Genomic DNA, 16,236 nt, shown 5'->3' with positions numbered 1-16,236 from the left:
CAATACTGAAGAATTTTATTGACATTTTTTCATTAGATCAGCTATGTTATATCTCCTGTTCTTTGATTTTCTCTGCTTCAAGAAATTCACTTTTTCTATGCTTCAAGAAATTCACTTTTTCTACTTTCTTTCAGCAATGGTTTTCTTTTTTAAATTTTCTGCTTCTTCCATGTGTGCTTACACTTAATCACAGTTGAATTTACCATAAATAAATAAATACATATATCCCTGGCATGGGGATACACAGTGCTATGGTAAGGGTTAGTCTTAGGGGACAAATAAGTCAAAATTCAGAATGTTGATGAAAAATTGAATTAAGGAGGATGTCTAGAAGTATGCTGTGTAACCCAAATAGTAACTTCACAGATCAGGAAATGTGAAAACCTTTAAGCAAAAATACAGTATATTTTGAATGTATATAGCTGTGTATGTAATTTTATATACGTGTGTGTGTGTATATATATATATATATGAATATTTCTGTAATGGAAGAACACTCTTTGGCTGCAAAGGACTTTCAGCATACAAAAGAGAACTGGCCGAATGCACGTAGATACACTGAAAGAGTTGCCTTATTAAAAAACTAGGTCATCTTTCAAAACTTTGTACAGAATTTCTTTTAGAGTTTTCAATATGCCTTGCATGAGTCATTTGTGTAGCATCAGGAATGAATCACATTCCTTGCTACCACACATGCCTGTGATGTTTTGCCATGCTCTGCTGAGCTACAGCCAGCAAAAGAGTCTCCACAGGCTGCTCCTTCCACCTGCTGTCAAGAGCTGGTGCCATCTTCCAACATTTCAAATAAAAGCTCTTTCTAAATCCTGCCAGGGTAAAGACTCTGATTGGCTCCTGAGTAATCAAAATGCAGCCAGACTTCTGCTTGCAGATAATTTCACTACCATCTCCGTCAATGAGGCTTTTACGAACTATATGAAGTCCCAAGAAAATGGAAGGGATTGTGTGGGGGGGTTTTTGTTTGCTTTCTAAATAGCTGTTGCCGGTTTCAAACGAGAGGCATTTGGAAAGCAAAATAAAACTGCTTTTCTTTCAGGTTCTCTTTTGCAGTTGAATGTGTAATCAAAAACAGAAGTAAAGAAATACAGAGAATGTAGCTTTAAAAGCCCAAACACTCTGCTCTTGTTTAGCCTCTGACCTTTATGCTCCTGTGCACCAGCATAATTGCAGACATCTATACCAAATATCTCTTTCAAACCAAAGTACAAAATGTGCTGTCATCATAGGATCATCATCTCAACCTCAGAAATACAATACTGAATGGAGCAGATAATATCAGGATATGTACACCCTGATTACATTTGTAATTCTGGAAATACTAGGAATTAATACATTGGCTTTTTTCTTGTCATTATTAGTTTAGGAATTATTTGCTTCACCCACACTACTACAAGCAACAAAGTACCCACTTTATACTAAAACAATCAATAATTTTTGTAGTAGACACTTTCTCTTTTTTTCCCAGTCTTCCCTGTTGCTCTTGTTCAGGACAGAGTATGGACCATTTACCATGGTGCATCACAAAGGACTTTTAAATCAGTGTTTCTGTGAATTTCCTTGCCCTCTGTTCAGCAAGGTCCTTCTAAAATCAAAAGTGTGTGTAGGAAAAGCTTCATCTGCCTCCTCTGTGTCTTTGGAGTTTAAAAGGGCTGAAATACCTAACCTAAATATAGTCTTGGGGGATGACCTGTAGTTTTGGAGTGAGATGTCTGGCCTGTGATATAAGAAGGTCAAGTTCACTGAGCAAGTAATTGCTTGTGAACTCAGGATCTCTAACACCTGTGTGCAGTCCCTGTAGCCAAGGTTTTCATTTAAGTTTATGGGGATAAGTGCACTAGTACACATAAAGGAGGTTAATCACACCCTTTTTTTCTGGGTTTTTTGGGGCTAAGATAAAGACACTGTTTAATCCCAACTGAAATGCAATACAGTGCTCACTCCGAGCAGAATATTTTCGCACAGTTCCACAAAGCCTTTAAATCTGGTCAGTTTAACACGACATTTGGGAAAAGCAGGACAGTTAAATCCACTGTCGATGTAACCTTAGGAGTGTCTTTTAAACCTCACCTTGACAACACGTCTTGTAAATACTTGCTGGGAATCAGTCAGTGAGAAAAAAAATACTTCAGATGCTGTTACTCTAAAAAATATAATCTTTCTGTTACTTCCTGTGTTTTTAAAAATATATTTTTCTGTGGGGAAAATGAACTTTTTTAGCATTGGGTACCATAGAAAATTTGAAAATTGTGTTATTTCACTGAATGATCTGATATAAGCACAATAATCTGTTGCAAGTCAGTACACAAATTACTTCTGGTTTGCATTAAAGTAGTAGAGGCATATTTTCTGCTGCCTACAGAACATATAGTTAGGAAACAGTCCACTCCATGGAACCGCAATGCATGAGTGAGAAACATTGACTTACAGTCAGTGGAGAAAATCTGTAAACTGCGTAACAGTAGTTTTTTAACTTGAATTCTTGATAGAAAACTCTACATAGCATACAGTCTGCTGCAGCGACAATATTAAGATCTTTTTATTTCTATCTGCCGGCTTTACTTTCTAGTACAAGTTAATTTACATGGAGACGTGTTTTTAACCCAACTTTTTCCTGGTAGATGCAATTGGTAGATGTTCAAGTTTAATTCTCTAATTTATACATTTTAAATTATTTTGTAACTACTGAAGTATGAACGTGGATGTGTCACAACATCTCCCACATGTTTGAAGTTGATTGAAAAATTCTGGTTTTGACAAGCCTTCCACAAAGGTGCAGGTTCTTTGACAGTAAACACTGGGTTTTAATAAACTAAGCTTATAGCCACCCGACAGAGCAAAGGCTGCAGGAGCCATTTAAGAGATTAATCTTTGAGAGGGGAACACTGGAAACACAAGGTAGAACCAAAAAAAGCAAGAAATATCTGATGGATCTACAAGGAAAACACATCGACCAGAGCTGAAAACATGTTCTTTTGAGAATTCTTAATGTTGTGAATTCAGCCTTCTCTGTGTGTTGGTGCACAAAACTTTATAGTTAAGATTTTGACTTCATTAATAATTGATCATCTCCTATCTTTCTGCTGTTTTATGGCAGAGCAAACTTCACCCTCTGTGCTATGTGTGCAGCTCTTTGTTAACTGTAACAGACAGTAATAGAGGTTGTGTGGATATGTGCAAATGTAAAATTTCACAAATATTCTGCTTCAGGTATTACTTTATTTGGGATCCAGCCTTGTTTATTGTTAAAAACAGTAATGTTTTTGAGACCACTGCGTTTGCTTTCCCAGCCATAGCTACACATTCCTTTTTTACTATCTTTGGTTCAAAAATGAGTGCTTCTATTTTTATTTTTTTTCCAAAATGTTAGCTGCAATTAGTTGTAGCCAAAGTACTCCAATGGAATTTTGGCACTCTTTGTATATTGGAAAATGACTCAAATGTTTTTACTAACCTGCTCGGTGTGAACATGAAATAACATTTGTTGTCATCTAAAACTTTAACATGTTAAGCATAGAAGGCAATAATCATTATGTCTGGAACATATGTATAGTTATTTATACTGGAAATGGTGGCAATATTACTTAATAGTTTTAACGTATCTACAACATGACCTGAGTGTCATCTCAAAGATATGGACATTAACAATCATTAGGTTCATTCTATTTATTTCAGGAGAGGTTAGAGAGGCTTTATGTGTAGGAACCTACTCTAGGGTGTGTTTAAGTTGTAAAGAACATGCACGTGTGCTTAGTTTGTTTTCTTCAGGGGAAGTACTGCAGAGCATAATGAAGAGTCAGTTGGAGGTGAGTGACAGAGAAGGGTAAAAAAGACTTGAACAGGCTCAGAAAATCTGTGTGTCCCCTGCCAGAAGGTCCATTTCACCCAGTTTGGCCTTTGAATGGTGTAAGTTCTGGTTACTGCATGACCATTGGTGGCCTATGGGGTCTCAAAAGAAGGTCTCTAGCTGCAGATCCCTTTCTATAATCCTGGAGATGTTTCGTCCAGTGTTCTTTGTGGGGAATCATCAGTTTTTAAATTGTTTCAAGCCTCAGTCTGCTAGATCCTAGGTTTCTTAGCCTTATAAAATAATTTGTAAACCCTGGTTTAATACTGGATGAGGGGCTGAGATAGATAAATTTACAAGCCAACCTTCTGCATTATGTTCTTTTTACATTCTCATGTGCGTTAGGGTGCAAAAGTGGGAGTGTGTTAATTTTATAAATCTGAAGAAAAATAATAGTAGTAGTATTCTGGACTAATTTTAGCTGTAAGGGCCAGTCACCTACAGTCCATCATTTTCGCAAGGAATATGGTCTATAGAGGCATAAGGAGAGATACTTAATTCCAAAATAGATGTAACTTCAAATCCCAAGCTCCACGGCCTCAGACTTCCAGTTTTCTGTGTTCTTTTCTTTTTCAAGCTGAGAGGAGTATAGATAAGCTTAGGAAGTTATTTGTTTGCATTGATTTACACTGTTGCCTATGCACCAAAGCATAAAAGTACCTCTTTGATTAATTATTTAATAGTGCAAAGGATGGAATAGATGTCAATTAAAAAAAAAAAATCTTTAAACAATGGAAATGCTCTTTCCAATGTTAAGAAAATAAATGGAAAACATTCCTAGTGAAAAATACAGCATTTTATCTTTTGCTATTAGGTTAACTTTAAAATATTTTGGAGTTCATGTTTTTGTTTTTATACTTGTCCTTATGAAAATTAAACATCTTGATGGATAAATTTGGACTTCTTCAATAGAAATTAATATCACTATTAAAATGGTGAAACTTTTAATTTTATGAAAAGTATCCTTCAAATTTAGAGACAAATCAATTATGAATCACTTCCAAAAACTGAAGCTCTGGTTCCAGGTCAGCTTTACTCAATATTTGATTTAATATAGTGTAGTTTGAATTAACAGCTACTGCATCTGTAGATTCCAGTTTAAAATCTGGGTTCGAACTGTTTGGAATCTCATTTAATCCAAGTTTCTTGATGAAAATTCCTACAATATTTCCCAGTTTTTGTGGAACTTTCATCATAAAAGCTCTAGAATGCAATATATGCTAAAGATGATAAAAATTGTTCAGTTATTACTTTTATCTGTAACATAGAAATCCATTCTCATGACCTTTCTTTTCCTTACCCAGATTAGAAACTGAATCTGGGCAAGGAAGGCCTAATGGCCAAGATACTGATCAACTGCTTCAAATGCACACTTTTTCATCACATATCTCTCAGGATGTTTTTTTTTTCTTTTTTCAATTTCTGGCAGTACAAAATTATTTCTTTATTTTATTTTTTTTAAACTTTGAGGGAACAGGAAAATATTTTCCTGTATAACTCCAGTCTTGGTCAACACTTTCAGCAAAGCGTTAATCCCTTAAATCAGTCATGCCTTGTGCTTTCCACGCGCTCCACAGTCAGTACAGAGAGCCGATAAGCGTTACAGGGTGTTTTGAAAGACAGGAAAATATGTCTGTGTCAGATCAAAGGCAGAACCAAGTCCCAGGGTTGGATAAGTCCTGCCAGCAGCCTAGACTTATTTTGACCAGCATTCTATTTACAAAGCTCTATAATAGGGGCTCCAGGGTGTCCTTTTGACTAATAACAGATAATCTTTCTTATGTCCTGGAGAATGAAGATTAATAGACCTTTTAATTGTATTCACGCCAGTACATTACAAGATTATTGCCTTAGAAGTGCCAAGCCATTTAGTCTAAAAGGAAAAAGAAACTTAATTTCTTCCGTAAACCTGGAAAAACACTTCTCTAACTTAAAAAGCTAAAGCCAGTTCTTATGTTGTAGTGCACCAGTTTTGGGTTTTTTTATTTCTGCTGGTCACTAGCAGTGTATCACTGGAAACAAAAGCCTGTCCTATCATTTCAGGGGGAGAACATTAAAAAAAAAAAAAACCCACAAAAAAAAAAAACATAGATGCTTACTGTTTTTTTTTAAAGTCTGGTAGCACAATTTTGACAATTTTAGTTTACAGCTACAGCAGCATGTCAAATAGGTTATGCATAATAATCCTGGCTGACAGATAGGCAAAGTCATTCTTAAAAAGAATGGCTGAATGATGCTGTCTTGGCTGTGTTTCTTATGAAAATAATAATCATGCACTCAGAGCTTTTAAATACAAGGAGGAACTCTTTCAGCCTAAACCCCACTTATCTTCTAGGCAGATTTAACTCCACTTAGAAGCAGGTTTTTGTTAGTATTTCAACAGTCCAGTAATTATATTAATTATTAGTCACTTTGCATATGCAAGCTTATCTTCAGTTACTGTTGATCTACTCATAGATTATTGGGACATTTTTATGTAGTGCAGAAAATATTAGCAACATTATTACATACCTGAGAAAAACCCACCAGCTGAATAATGAACTTATGTATTACTACCATTATTTTTAATTTTAAAAATAAAATGAGCTGCTCATGCATAGGTGAGTCCATTTACGACCCCAACATTTTTACAAAGATATATATCAGTCCTCCAGTAAAAGGTGTCACATCATCTTTCCTACTGAAAACCAAGCAGAAGTTGCAGCAATTCATTTGTAGGCAGGGGTTTTGCTTTCCCAGGCATTGCATCACCTGCCTTTGATTTCAGTTTAAAACCCATAATGCATGGAAAACCTAAGACAAATGAAATCTGAGATACCTAGATTTCTCCTGACTGCAGTTCAAAAGCTGACATTGTTTCAAAGTGCCGGTATAAAGTAGTAACTTCCTCAGTCTCTACATTTCTGGTTATCAACTGTCAGTCTGAAATTTACAGTTGAATAGACCACGTTTCCTCTGCTTACTATCCAAGTTTTTTTCCTATCTGTGTTTGCCAGTATTTTTTCTGCTATTTCACTCACTCAGGATTCCCTGCAATGGTCCTTAATCAGAAAACAAAGGAATCCGCCCTAGGACAGAGCTCACAGCACTGGCATGCAGGAAATCTTACTGATAAATGTGCTTATCAACTTGTGATACATTTTAGTAAACTAAGGAGAGGTAGCAGAACTCCTTTCTTGCTCTTCTTGCAATCTAAAGAAAGTGGAGCATGGCTGTCTAGCATCTCAGGATCCTTGTTCATAGATCAGAGGAAAGACAAGCAGAAATGGAAATGGTTGACATTTTTCATAATTTTTTTTTCTTTGGTATTTTCTGTGTTTTATTTACACCTTTAGTCATAGTCAAGAACTTTTGATCAAAAGTTATTGGCATCATTATTGTTAGCACAGCAATAGCTGCTTTAAATTATATCTTCCAGAAATTGCACTCCTGAAAGCTGCTTCTTATTATCATCCAATTTTATGCATTTTTTCTTTTAAAAGCATGTACCGTTATGTAAAGAACCGAATGTAAATGGATTTTTTTTGCCCATTTCCATATCTATTTCCAGCCATAACTAGGTGCCAGGATCAGCAGGCTGTACTGCACAGTCACTGCTCACAGTAGGGTTCAGCTGAAGACCTTGACAGAAAGGTAGCATAATACGCCATCAGTGTTGTATTGTCAGCTACTCATGATCGTGTTCTTTTTTTTCCTCTCTTTTTTTTTTTTAATGTTAAAGTATTATTTTGTCCTTGGCTTTCCCACAAGAACTCCAGCTGATTGATCTAACACAGAATGGCATTACAAATTTTATCAACTCTTGGAGAGAACTAATGCAGCTCAAAAGCTTCTTGTAACTCCACCAGATGTCTAATCCTGCTTAATCACTGGTAATTTAATGGACTATTTTTAAATCTCTTACCATCATCAAGGACTGATAAGCTTTGAATGTTCCATAGCAGATAGAGGGACTATTACTGTTTCATTAATAGTTTCTTGACTGTTGGTGACCACTGCAATCAAGGATGTCATCTCAACAAAAATCCTCAAAACACATTTACAGTAAAAATGCTTAGTTGTTAGGAGAAAACGTTGTAGATTTTATATTAATGATGTTACCATTTTGAAATACTAGATTTTATTTTACTTCAGACTACATTCAGAGCTGGACATAACGGGCACTGCTGTTTCCCGTGAATACTCCCTGATAAATTGTGGGAGTCACTGGCACCCACAGAAGTCATTCCAGTTTCCAGGATTAGTATGAAAACATTATTATCTTGTGTGCGCTGCAGGCAGGATTTACCAGTGTGCCCACACAACCACAGAACGTCAACTGCCTTGAGTCCCCGTAGGAAATGGGTAGCAACTCCCTTTGGTGCTTTTGAAAATCCAGATCCTAAGGCTAAAATTTGCTGCTTTTTTTTTTTTTTTTTTTTTTACATTTTAGGTTTGAGATAGCAATAAAATGAGATTAGTCATGGTTTAGAAAAGTGTGGTTATTAAAAGTTTCCCAGTAAAAAAGAGATGCTGCTCTTAAAATGGCTGTGCAGTTGATCATATAAATCTGAGATACCTGAATTTTTAATTGAAACACTGACAAAATTCTGTAGCAATTCAAGTGGTTTTTTTCTCTTTTTTTGCATTATACCTGTATAGCTGTGATTACTAAGTACCTCAATTAATAAATAAATTAATGAAGGATTCACACAGTCTGCACTACTTCAGAAGCAGCTGCTCCTTAAGAAGTTGCTCATGGAAATGGAGTGTGAGCTTCACTTCAAAAATTTCAGAATAATGCCCTGAGATATATTTTTAACAGTCCATGGAGATTTCAAGCAACTGGCCTCAAACCCCAGTTTCTCACTTTTAAATTGTACTGGGGACAGGTGATGATACATGGTACTCTTTCTAACTTGTTTCTTCTGTGCAGTTGCTGCAGTCATAAAGCAATTCAGAGGAAATGCACACTTTAAGAAAAGGCAAATAAGAGTAAATAAGAAAATAAGGGTCATATTTATTATCTTAGCTTAGAGGACAACAGGCATTAAAAACAGGGTGGCACAATGTTAAAATAATTTTGAAGGTCTACACATAAATTGAAACAGAAGCAAGCAAAAAAACCCCACATTTTTAAAGAAGAAAAATAATGGCACTCTAATCTTATTTCATCTGAAAAAAACCCATCTCTACCTGGGTTAATGAGAATACGTTTAATTTTAAACATATGCTAGTGAATACAGACCCAATTAAATGTAAATATGATTTATTTTATTTTATTTTATTTAGAAAGAATTAAAATCCTTTATAGTGGAATACGGAATTAAACACTTTGAAATGCTTCTTATTATCAAATTATTGTGGCTGCTTTTATAGCATTCCCTTCTGTCTCATAACTTCTTTTCTTACTGTAATTTTTTCAGTATTAATAAATATTCACCCTAATAGTGTATATTTAAGTGACTATACTAAAAACACTCTGCTACTTATGAAGCTGCAATGGAAATTAGAGTTCTCTACCAAGAGTGTAGAGTTGCTTGTTTGGGTTTTTTTTGCTTTAAGGTTTTTATATGCAATTAGGTATGATGGATTTTATTTTGGGTGTTTGTTGTTTTGGGGGTTTTTTTGGGTTTTTTTTTTTTTTATATGAGCCTTTGGAAAACAGCCTGAAATGCTAAGCTTCATAGCTTACAAACAAGAAATGCTGCTGAAATGTTATTAGGAACATAGTGATGTTGCACATCTGCAGCAAGTGTACTGTACCATCACCAATTTTCCTTGTATCTCCAGTGTTTGGCCATGGAGGAGAATGCTAAGCCCCATACATGTGATGCAATAATGTAAGGAGAGCTGCAGTTCTGCCTTTGTGCTGTAAACTCTACAAGCCTGTCCCTCCTTTCCTTAGGCTTGGGGGCAGATAACAACTATCTGAGTGCCAGTCTCCCTTGGAAAAATCTTGGGAATCATGATGTCTTTCATGAAGAGTAAATAACCTGCTCAGGACAGCTTAAGTGCATTAGACTGTCTTGGTGGCATTCAGGTGCCCAACCACAAGTCTCTAACATTACCTTGAGTCTCTAACATTACCCTACACTCCCCAAAATATCTGAGCCCTCCTTGCAAGATCAGCATATGTGATAGGCAGATCTGCACCGTGGTGAAGTGGCAGCTGGAGGACATGCAGGCCTTCTGTTTTTCAGTCTTTCAAGGGCAGATGCTGCCCTCACCTTGGCAATGCTTCTGTCTTATTCTCACATGTGTTCAATACAGGTTTCTTTCTTTTTTGATCTCTGGTGTTTTTAGTGCAAGTGACTCTTTTATTTGTCCAATAGAGTAGAACTAACCAGAAATTAATCAGCATTCTCTCACAACAAGTGATAAAAATAGTCCACAAAAAAAAAAAAAAAAAAAAAAGGAAAATAAAAGAAAACCTGGCAGAAAAATGGCAAAAAAGGTGGACACAGGGTTAGCTGTACTGGGAGATGAATAGAATAGAATAGAATAGAATAGAATAGAATAGAATAGATTCCTGTTGGAAAGGCCCTACAACAATCACCTAGTCCCACTGTCTACCAATTCAGGGCTGGCCAAGTTAAGCATGTTATTAAGGGCATTGTCCAAATGCCTCTTAAACACTGACAGGCTTGGGGCATCAACCACCTCTCTAGGAAGCCTGTTCCAGTGTTTGACCACCATCTCAGTAATGAAATGCTTCCTAATGTCCAGTTCAAACCTCCCCTGGTGCAGCTTTGAACCGTTTCCATGTCACCTATCGCTGGATCCCAGAGAGAAGAGATCAGCATCTTCCTCTCCACACCTCAGGAAGCCATGGAGAGCAATGGGTTTGCCCCTCAGCCTCCTTTTCTCCAAACAAGACAAGCCGTGTTTATATAATTCTCTTCACAGAGGCTGTCCTGAGAAGCCCCGTACCCCTGAAGCCCCAGAGGAAGGTAGGACAAAGGAAGAGTTTGCTTTGGTAGATGAAAACTGGGTTAAGGAGCGGTTAAGTAATCTAGACACCCATAAATCCATGGGTCCTGATGGGATGCACCCGCGGGTGCTGAGGGAGATGGCGGAAGTCATTGCTAGACCACTCTCCATCATCTTTGGGAAGTCTGTGTGTGTGTGTGTGTGTGTGTATATACATATATACAGAGGTGCTCTCTGGATTCTGAGGTTCTTTCTTATTTAAGGTTACCACGTAGATAAGGAGTGTATTATTTTTAAAGACTGTCTCCACTTTTTATGCTTTGGTTCACATGATGGAGTGTCCTTGCAGAGCATGAAATAGATTCCTTTCAGATGAAATTAAGCCAAAAAACACGCTTCAAAAATTGATCCAGACTAGCTGGAAGTAAAAACCCTGCAGCACACACTGTGTAGACCATCCTCTTCTTTATATCAGCTGCTTTGCTGTACAGATCTGTGCCCATTGCACTGTGCTGCTTGTGAGTGTAAATGCAGCCTATCTTTGCTTACTGGTTTCCCAATGTCCAGTGCGTTGGGCAGTGTGGGTGGTTTTTGCTAGGTGTTAGAAACTCACAGAACAGTTGAGGTTTGAAGAGACCTCTGAGGGTCATCTGGTCCAACTCCCACCATCAAGCAAGGCCATCCAGATCCGGTTGCCATGCAGGGCCACCTAGATCCATCTTTCCTGTTAATGTCTGAGGTGCTGGAGACTTCAGCAATTTGTACCTTCTTCAGGCTTGTCTTCTTGTAAGCTGGAGTCGCAGCATATATTTCTGTTCCTGGAGAGACTACTTGAGCTGTTTGGTCACTAGCTTCCACATGTGATCTCAGGAAAGCTACCCACTTCCTTTCCTGAGTCTTGTCCACACCTGGCTTATGATTCATGTGCTGTCCTGCCTCCTTAATAGTCCCAGCAAATGCCTGGAACTGAATTTCTTTCCACCAAGTATACAGAAGAAGGGAAAGGTGTGTTGGGAGCAGGGAGGGGATGTTCAGAAAGTTATGGTTGATATTTCATGGCACATCTACTTCACTTGTACCGAGCTTCCTGATATAACAGAGACTCAAGTCAGTAAGTTGTGGTAGGCAATGCATCACCATGAGGACCATCTTGAGTCCAGAGATGGTATATCTGTGCTCAAGCACGTCACATGCAAATGCAGTTGTGTTGCTTACAGCTCCAAACTGGTATATGGGCAGCTGTTCCCAAAGGTCTCATCGCTATGTTCCTGCTCCAGGGAGAAGTGAATTTTGCCAGGTGGAAGGTCTCTGCATCTATAAGTTGCAGTTCTCAAGGAGTTCAGGTGTAAAGTTGGCTATATGAAGACTGGTCACATCTGTATAGTCAGAACCTGAGAATTGAGGTTTATTAGCTTTGGACCACTCAGAGCATGCACGTGACTGTTTTCTCCTGATCAAGAAGACCTACTCACAGTGCAAGTACTAGTCACTCCACGTTTAGCTGCACATTGACACACAGTTCATGCTGCAAATGCATGCAGTGGTTCATTTAAAATGTTTCCTATTCATGTGGATTTATCGCTGTGCTTTTCTTAAATTAATTCTCCTCTAAATCACAATGAATCGTCTTATCATCTGAAGCGAGGTGGGAAACAGATAGGTACAAAGGGAGTAGCTATAGCCCAAGAGGGTTCTTTCAGACACAAGATGTTAAACTGCTTTTTGATCAGCTGCCTGTAGAAGTGTACATTAAACTGTAAACCGTGGTTCTTCTTGTAACCAGATAATGATCCTATCAGGCGCAGACTAATTGCCTCTACCCTGTTCTAAATTCTGCTGTATTGAAAAAGTCACATTCTGATCCTGTTAAGCACATTCAGCTTTGAAGAGTACATAGTGGCTGTGTGTTAATTCAGCTTCTCTCCCTGGTAATTTGTTTGATTGCCTGTTGCTTGCAATCTGCACTAACTGAATAAATGTGTTCTGCATCCTGATGGGAAGTTATGACTTGTGTTTAAGCTATTTTAATGCAGATGTTTTGCCTAGAATTTGGGGTAAATTCTTCTCACCTTTCTACTCTAAAGCACTTTCAATAAGAAGAATGAAAAGCAAGGGTGTTAACCCTTTGCAAAAGGTAATAACACAGCCAAGTAAAAGCTGTATTTTTTTAATGCTAGGTTAATAGCAATCTTTATTGCCTGAAGGCTTCTCATCAGTTTATGAATAAATAAGTAAATAAGATACTAAAGTATGAGAAGGAGATGCTGGTACTACATCCTTTTAGTCTTTTCCTCCATCCCCAGCAATATATATTGTCTGTATTGTCAAGACCTGGAACACAGTCTGCCTATTCGTTAATGTCTTTATTTTTTGGGGTTTTTTTTAAATATAATACACACACAAACACACGCACACCTATTCTACATAGTGCTATATAAGTCTTTCAAAAAAGACTGAACATATGCCAAATTACGTTTCAGCTTCCCACATCATTTTTCTGAACAAGAGTACAAGGCCACTGGATATGTCCTATAAGCACAAAGCAATTGTTACTAGGACATTTTTATTAACACTGGATCTGTGTGATAATAAAGATTTATTGTGATTTTACCTTTGAAATCCCCTGAATCTTAATGAGAATTTTTTCTCCCTGTTCTGAATTTCAGTGAGAAATACTCTGAGCATCATGGCCATGTTAAATATTTGTGAAATCCTATTAAATTACTTGCAACATTTTAAAAATAAACAGCATTTTATGGAGGCATTTTTTCAAGCTAACAGAAGAGACATTTAGTGTAAGAAGCATTCTCTGCTAAAAAGAGGTTAGTTGCACTTAGAAAATTTTAATGTCAAAATTGTTTATAAGGAGAATCTAAAGTTGACTCTGAACTGTTTAGTTCAAATGCTGCCTGAAGGTGTGGACCAATTAATGATACCTTATGAAATCAGCTTTTTTGAAAAACTGACTCAACATTTAGACTCCAGAATATTTGGAAGCAAGGTCTGGAGACCTGATGTTTATTATTTCATTAGAGACTTATACTAATTAGCAAGTGCTCAATTCCCAGAGGCCCACTTAGGCTGTGGAAGCAAGCCCCCCTGCACTCCTTACAGAAGAAAAAGGTTCCTTCAAGCAGTCCAGAAGAGCATCCAAAGCTGATGTCTGCTCTGAGTGATCGTTGATTGAGTTCCTCTCTCTCTCTTTATTGACCAAAGAGATAACAAAAAGAATTTCGCCTCCCAAGGATAATTTCCTCGGATTCTGGGGTGCACCTCTGAGCAAGATCTCTGCAATGGGATGGCAATGAATCAGTTCATTCTGATAGAACCAAAACTCTTGGTTCATCTGCAGACAATGCCATTTCCCACTCATGGCCATAGTGTCTCAGTATCAGAGCTTTTAAGTTATTCCTTTTCTTAAAAGGATTTGCTACTCATTATTTGCTACCTGTCTTCAAATATTGGGACAAGAGTCTCCAGTCTTCCTTACCTGATTTCTCTACACTCATTTTTCCTCTTTCTTTCTTATAAATATACTCTTACACTTTTCTGTGTTTTCCTCTTTATAGGGTCCAAACTGTAGTGTCCATCTTTCAAAGGCATCAGCTTAGGCTAGCTGATTTCTTATGCTTGTTTATTTTTCCTTCTCTTCTCATGATTAATATTTTATGCTTTGCATCACATATGTTCTTCTGTCTTGCCCCACATTCCAGTCAAAATCTTGTCTGCTCAAGTAGCCTCAGCTTCCCAAAATCGCAAGACTGGATCTTCAGCATTTTATCAGTCAAAGATCCTTTATTTCTTCACTTTCTTTTTCTAATTTTTTTTGCTGTAAAAATATATAGCTCATCTTCTCATGGAGTTCAGCACTGCTCTCATTTTAATAGTAATATTTTTACTATTAGTCTCTCTTGCCTGATTTAACGGACAATGTTAAAAATGCCAACTGCTTCACAGCCATTTATTGTTTGAAATAAATCTAACTTTTTTCTTTTTTTTTTTTTTTACTGGTTTGCTGCATTGCTGGAACCCTCAGTTTTACCCTCACATTTCAAGAAAATGTCACTTTTCCTAGGGATTTAAACTCCTCCATTTCTCCTCTAAAAATATGTTATTAGGTCAATTTACTTCTGTTATTGCATACTGTTCCTTGATCATTTTAATCCAAGGCATCTGGCCTGAATCTATTATATTCAGTGTTGGGTTCTGGTTCAAAAGACTGCTCACAGATGTGCTGACCTGTGTGAAAGCCACTTGAAAGCCCAGATTTTTATTAGGCTGTAAGATTCCTGTGCTGCATTTTTTAAAGTCTTATGCTCAGATTATAAAATAAAGAACTCCAAAAAAATAAAGGAATGAAAAAGTCAGAACTTTAGTGTCAGAAAAAGAAATAAAGGCTTAAAGAGATAAAAGTTAAGCAGGAAAAGAAGTGTGATAGCAAATGTTTTAAAAGCCTTAGTATAGTACAGACTCTGTTACTCCAAAGGAAAGGGAAAGGCACTTGGGGAATCAACCTCTGGCGTATTGTATTCTGATTATTAGGGGCACGTGGGAACACTTTTTGGCTACAAATTGTTTGCAGTGGAGACTGCCCTTTTGTTGGGACCATGTGTGTCACCTAGCACCATGGGAAATGGTGTGAGATTAACCCTTTTGAGCCATTAGGTGGTGTAAACAACAAGTAACAAACAGAATACAACAATAAATTGACTTGGAGGTTGGAGAAGGAAAGTTACCGTCTATGGTGTCGTCATGCGGTGGGCACCGCAAGGCAGTGCAAAGCCTCGTCTTGACTGCACTCCCACCATGCTCTAAGGGGTTTCTTAACAGTCCTGGGTTTTCCTGCCCTGCATCCAAGAACTGTCTGCGAACAACGTGTGACATGGTGCACCACTTTGGTTTGGTGTGGTGTGAAGTCAGATTGCAAACAGAAACTGTTCTAATTATGTTCTCCAGTGGTTTGCTTTATTTCTGTTTTGTTTTGTTTAGGTTGACCTGCTTGCCCCTACAAAAATCACCGGCATAATTACCCAAGGAGCTAAAGATTTTGGTCACGTCCAGTTTGTGGGGTCCTACAAGCTTGCTTACAGTAATGATGGGGAGCACTGGATCATATACCAAGATGAAAAACAAAAGAAGGATAAGGTAAAGCAAAGAGAAAATTGATATATCAGTTGCATTTACAGAGGACTACATCTCTAGTAACTCCAATGCTGGAAGCCTGTGGATTATTGCATGCTGCCTGCTTTATGGGGTTCCATATGCATAGGATCCCACAGATAAAAGTCAAGGTGAATAAAAAACAGTCATATAACACAATGACATTCACAGTGCAGTAATATCATACCTATCAGCACAATGCACCTGATTTACGGCTATTAAATATGGGACATAAAACTTTACAGTTCTCCATTTATTGCAATCATTTATTCCTTTAACTCTAGAGGAGAAGGTATATAAGT

At 37.4% G+C, this 16,236-nt stretch overlaps 1 protein-coding gene across 1 annotated transcript in view; it reads left to right on the top strand.

Annotated features, from left to right (window-relative positions):
• The window catches only part of LOC104461186 (EGF-like repeat and discoidin I-like domain-containing protein 3), a gene marked incomplete at both ends in the record, with an annotated part of 43,060 nt that extends 27,141 nt beyond the window's left edge, over nt 1–15,919 (top strand). The window contains one exon of the mRNA XM_010072670.1: nt 15,764–15,919. Coding sequence (XP_010070972.1) covers nt 15,764–15,919 — 156 coding nt within the window. The remainder of the gene's footprint in view (nt 1–15,763) is intronic.
• Between the last annotated feature and the right edge of the window lie 317 nt (nt 15,920–16,236).

Source organism: Pterocles gutturalis, unplaced genomic scaffold, assembly GCF_000699245.1.
Source record: "Pterocles gutturalis isolate BGI_N339 unplaced genomic scaffold, ASM69924v1 scaffold20772, whole genome shotgun sequence".
Classification (NCBI taxonomy): Eukaryota; Metazoa; Chordata; class Aves; order Pterocliformes; family Pteroclidae; genus Pterocles; species Pterocles gutturalis.
Note: the sequence above shows the minus strand (reverse complement) of the source record. Positions and strands in the feature narration are given on the sequence as shown.